Source organism: Citrus sinensis, chromosome 3 (genome assembly GCF_022201045.2).
Source record: "Citrus sinensis cultivar Valencia sweet orange chromosome 3, DVS_A1.0, whole genome shotgun sequence".
Classification (NCBI taxonomy): domain Eukaryota; kingdom Viridiplantae; phylum Streptophyta; class Magnoliopsida; order Sapindales; family Rutaceae; genus Citrus; species Citrus sinensis.
The window spans coordinates 446,866-451,892 of NC_068558.1; the positions used below are offsets into that span (position 1 = coordinate 446,866).

At 35.9% G+C, this 5,027-nt stretch overlaps 2 protein-coding genes across 2 annotated transcripts; one reads left to right on the plus strand and one right to left on the minus strand.

The window, feature by feature from the left end:
- Positions 1–460: 460 nt before the first annotated feature.
- On the plus strand, positions 461–1,877 carry LOC102608237 (homeobox-leucine zipper protein ATHB-12-like). Its single transcript, XM_006476224.4, has 2 exons — positions 461–1,289; positions 1,395–1,877. Exons 1-2 carry the CDS (start codon positions 912–914, stop codon positions 1,686–1,688), a joined length of 672 nt encoding a protein of 223 aa, XP_006476287.2. The 5' UTR covers positions 461–911; the 3' UTR covers positions 1,689–1,877.
- Positions 1,878–2,477: 600 nt separating this feature from the next.
- On the minus strand, positions 2,478–4,575 carry LOC102608713 (mediator of RNA polymerase II transcription subunit 10b). Its single transcript, XM_006476225.4, has 6 exons — positions 4,407–4,575; positions 3,862–4,091; positions 3,691–3,771; positions 3,495–3,597; positions 3,317–3,406; positions 2,478–2,818 (listed from the first exon to the last, which is right to left on the minus strand). The coding sequence occupies exons 2-6, from the start codon at positions 4,074–4,076 to the stop codon at positions 2,747–2,749; spliced, it is 561 nt and encodes a 186-aa protein (XP_006476288.2). The 5' UTR covers positions 4,077–4,091; positions 4,407–4,575; the 3' UTR covers positions 2,478–2,746.
- Between the last annotated feature and the right edge of the window lie 452 nt (positions 4,576–5,027).

The window sequence follows — 5,027 nt, forward strand, 5'->3', positions numbered from 1 at the left end:
AGAACACTCAAGCAGACCCCTTGTTTTGACATCGTACGGTCGTGGCAATTCCTCATTGGCTTAACTAAAGCAAGCGCTGCCGTGGTTTTGTCCTGATGCAATGATACAAAGTTGCCACTTTGATAAAAATTTAACTTTAGATCAACGTGGCATCCTGCGACTGTTAGACTATGAATGATTTTTCAAAGTAACAGACAGATTCGACCAAAGTTGGACGATGCATTATACTTTATACTTATCTATCCCATAAGAGTTTTAAGAATCATTATACGTCATTATCAAATGGCAAAAAAGTCAATTCTATTAAAGGAGAAGGCCATTGGAGAGAAGATTTTAGAGGGAGCAGTAAAAAAATCATATTCTTTCATGGCATCTGTTGAGTCTAATCTTTAGTTGTTAAATAGTATTGATATGTGTCAAACTCTCACCTAAACCATACTCAATTATAATTTCTTAGCTTGCTGCTGGGACCTCCTTTCTCATGGTCCATTAAAGAGGCTCTTAGATGCCTGTTAAGTCTTATTTTACTTATTAATTTAAACTATTAGGTCAAACATTTTCTTTTAACAATGTCCACCTTTTAACCACTCGGCCAAAGGTCGGGTGATCATGTCAGTTGTCCTCCAAATGTGAAGGCACCAGTTCGAACCCCTATTGTGAGAGTAGTCGTGAGGGTTAAAAATTAAGAATTGAAATATGAGAAGCATTTTAGTTTTACCATACATAAAACAGCCCCAAGCTTGTGTTATAAAAGAGTCATTTGGTCGGTGTTGACGAAAGAGGCTCGAAGAGAAGATTAAAAATCGAGTAAACACTTAATACTAAAACCAGTTTGAGGCCCACTCTAGGGAATACGCTCAAACCCTTTCCAGGACGATATAAATGTCACAAGGCATGCATCTAGTTCACTTATGAATTCAGAAATCCCAGAAAGGGCGGCAGCAGCAGCAGTGAAATTTAGAGGCCTAAATCTGGACTGGACTGACATGCAGCAGCCTATAGCAAGCTTTGGGACGGGCAACAACAAGAGAAGATTCAGCGATGAACAAGTCAAGTCACTGGAGTTCATGTTTGAGTCAGAAGCAAGGCCAGAGTCGCGGATGAAGCATCGCATGGCTGATGAGCTTGGTCTACAGCCTCGTCAGGTTGCTATATGGTTCCAAAATAAGCGAGCTAGATCGAAGACCAAGCAGATTGAGCATGAGTATACTAAACTAAAAGCAGAGTTCGAGACACTAGCTTCCAGCTACGAGTTAATGAGAAGAGAACACCAATCGCTGCTTGTCCAGGTACAAAAGCTAAAGAATTGACTGCCTATTGTATATATCAACTCAGTGATCACGAGTTCTAATACACTTGAAGATATATTTTTTTTTTTGTTTTGGGTTCACCAGCTACAAAAGCTAAAGAATCTCCTGGGAAAGGGTCATGAGGACACAAATGAGAACAGCGGCGATCGAAAATCCGAGAATGAGATCACAACTGAATCAAACGAAAGGCCCAGCCAAATTTATGTACCTTCTAGTGATGATAGGAGCAGAAATATTGAGAGCACCGTCATCATGAAAGATTTTGCTGCGACTAACGTGGAAGAACAGACGGAATCATCAGGAAATTGGTGCAAATTTGAATCCGGTTTTCTGGATGAGACAAGTTCTACATTGCCGTGGTGGGAGCTCTGGTCTTGATCGTTGTAGCATCACCACCTCAAAAGTAGACGGGCATACGAACGATTCTGTGCACACTTGCTAGTATATAGGTATGATTAAAATGTTTTCAATTCAACACTGTAGATTGTATAGTGAATTAGAGAGATTGTACTTCTATGATGCTAAGCCAATTAGTGAGGATGGATAGAAGCATGAGTGTCTATGCTCGATAGTATCAAGAATTGGTAGATAAATGTCTATACTGGAAGAAACCATATAAGCACATAGATGAACGCTAGCACACCAGGAATTTATAACAGAAAAAAAACTAATTAAAAAGGGCAAAAAATAATCTAGAGGAAGCACTTTGGTTTTTTCCGACCGAAATAAACCAGAAACTCTACCTAAGAGTTCGTAAAGTTATTTACAAACTTTCCACAGATTGTGCAGCGGATGGGGTAACTTTAATGCCATTCCAAAAGAACCAACCTCGGTATTGGGAAAACTACTTTCCTTAATAAGCAAGTGCAAAATAGCATTTAGGAAATTATTTTCCATGAAACTTGGCAACAGCAAGAAAGATTCAAAGAACAGAGCAACTTATTATTTTAACACATCACAAGCTGTCATTAAAATTGAGATAAAAAATGCTCATCTAGAAACAGAGAATAAGCAAAAGTTTCTTTGCCTACAAATTATAACTTCTTTGTTCAGCCTCATCCAGATTCTTGCTGATCAATTTGCAGCAACAAATCTCATGTTGGGCAATCCTTTATGAGCTACATGTATCAAATTTGTGAAGGAGATCAACCTATATCACAAATCATATAGCAGGGCATACAACGTTTATGAATGCATTCAAAGCATGTAAATATCACAAATCATGTAGCAGGGTATACAACATAATGGAATGCATTTGAAGCACGTATTACCGGCCATTGGTTTATTCTAAATGAAATTGCTTCATTAATGGTATACAGTAAACCAAATTTTTTCAGATTTAATCATTGAATGCTGCTGAACTGGAACGACTCATGACATTACATTGAGAAAGTAGTAGTCGAAAGAGCCCCAACACTCTGCATGAAATGGGACATTTAAAGCTCAGATTTAACTTTCACATCTCCATTTGGCAACATACTTTGTGATTGAGCAAGACGCTTTGCTTCCTGCATTTGAAACAAATTGGTTTGATTAATAACCAGTGGCAAAAACCAATAGAACAAGAACGTGAACACAATATATTCCTAACCTTGCAATAGAGACTTTAAATTACATGGTTTCTGAATTCTAAAGGAATACTCCAATAATTATTAATTAGCATTTAAACTTTGGTTTCAGCATAAGATTTTGAATATCAATCTAAGCAGCAGTGCATGTACATATTTACTTGTTTAGCACGAAGTGTGATAAAGAAAAAACTAACAGAAAAAAGTAACTAATAAAAGTTTGAAGAAAATGGCCTATCAGCAACTAAGATATTAAAATTGATTGTTTACACTATATAGATCCTTCCCTTAGGCTTGATTTCCCTTAACAATTTGCTCTACTCTAATATCATATAGCACAGAAAGTAGGATGTAGAGAATCAGAAACATAAAAAATTGACAACAAATTGATAACATCCATTCAACATGATGAGCCTCAGAGAGTATAGCATTACTTACAGCAGCAGAATTTGCACGTATCTCTCTATATGCTTCAACTTCATCCGGAAATGTCTGCTCAAGTTCGTCCAAAAGATGCTTACGTAAACTCTATAAAATTCACAAGTAGCAGAATCATTCCCACACTAATTCAAAGAATCAAATAAGAACAAAGAATGACGATCGACTATTAAAGTACCTTGAAAGCATCAGTTTTTCCTTTGGTGACTTGGTTTTTAGCAATGCAGCTGTTTATAACATCCCTTGTGAATTCATCAGGATTTTTTCCGTCATCAATCAAACTACACATCAACCAAAGAAAACATACTACAATTAGGTCATTAAAATCAAATCACCCAGCAAACAAAAAAACATAAAAGAAAGGACAAACTCACTTAAGCACTTCCATGGGCACTTGAATATTGCACTTCTCAGACAACTTAACCATGTTGTCAAGCTCCGAAACAAGAGAATTGCTGCAAACACAAAAAACCTAATTAAACAAAAGTGCAACCAACCCAGAATCACAAATAGAATAGAAAGAGTGGGTTTTCTAGAAAAAGTACAGTCTTTGTAGGAGAGGGAGCTGGGAGGCAGCATTGAAGGAAGATACGGTAAGGTAGAGTTGATGTAGGAGCCCAAGAGTCTTCTGAACTGAATTAATAACCTGGTTCAAGTTCTGCTTCGGATCGTCAGCTGCCACAGTTGTTGTATCGTTTGCTTGATTGCTCACCATTCCATTGCCACCACTTGCTCTGCTGCCCCCCACCGGTCCATCCATCTTTCTTTCTCTCGTCTATCAAACACAACGAAAAATTTTATTTTAATTTTAATTTCATCATATCTTCTCTTAATTTATTAGAATCAAGAACCAAAATATGGGTAATGATAATAAAATTCACATCTTGTTTCAATTTCCATAAAATTATAAAAACTACAATCAACCAAAGCTCAACACGAGTTAATATTAAAAAGAAAAATGAGAGAGAGAGAGAGAATAACTAATTATATGTAAATCTATCCAAGCCCTAATGTATATAGATATAGAAAGAACAACTTTCATATAAATTTTGAGAGAAGAAAGAGAAAAAGGCACAATAAAAACACATACATCAGGAAACTGTAATTACAGTTTTCTTCTTCTTCAGGACCCCAAAACTTCTGCGAATCGCTATTTAGAAGACCGGGTATTATAATGAAAATAAAGGGTCGAGTCTAGTACCAATCCATTGACCCCTTTTTGTCGTCGTTCCGATTGGACCGGGCCCCCGTTATTTATCGGGTGAGTGGCGATATTTGCCGCTCCATACTTCAATTTATCTAATTAATCCTCACCTTTTAATTAAATTTATTTATTTTTTAAAAAGTGATGTTACAGTTATAAATTTTTGTATAAAATACATTAATTTATATAAAAATTTGTGTCTATATCATTACTTTGTGTGAAAATTAAATTTTAAATTTTCTTTTCCTCCCAACTTCTCTCTAAACATCTCAACAATTTTAATAAAAAAACACTGCTCATAAAACCAACGGATCATATTCTTAATTTCTTATGGGCCAACCGCCTTCTTAAAGCCACCCTGATTTTAGTTTCTTTGAATCTCATTTTCTGTAATTTTTTTTTTTGGCTCGAGTTATTAAAGTTTTGATTTTTAGGGGTTTTCATTAACAATGCTAGAATGAAATATACTTGATTTAGAGTTGATGAAGCATGTTCTATTTTAATTTA

Bases quoted from the DNA above. Each gene is read 5' to 3' on its own strand.
- LOC102608237 (XM_006476224.4), top strand. From the start codon at position 912: ATGAATTCAGAAATCCCAGAAAGGGCGGCAGCAGCAGCAGTGAAATTT. The intron at 1,290-1,394 runs GTACAAAAGCTA...TGGGTTCACCAG, and splicing joins ACCAATCGCTGCTTGTCCAG to CTACAAAAGCTAAAGAATCT.
- LOC102608713 (XM_006476225.4), bottom strand. From the start codon at position 4,076: ATGGATGGACCGGTGGGGGGCAGCAGAGCAAGTGGTGGCAATGGAATG. The intron at 3,407-3,494 runs GTACTTTAATAG...TGAATTTTATAG, and splicing joins GAAAAACTGATGCTTTCAAG to AGTTTACGTAAGCATCTTTT. The intron at 2,819-3,316 runs GTAAGTAATGCT...TTTCAAATGCAG, and splicing joins TACGTGCAAATTCTGCTGCT to GAAGCAAAGCGTCTTGCTCA.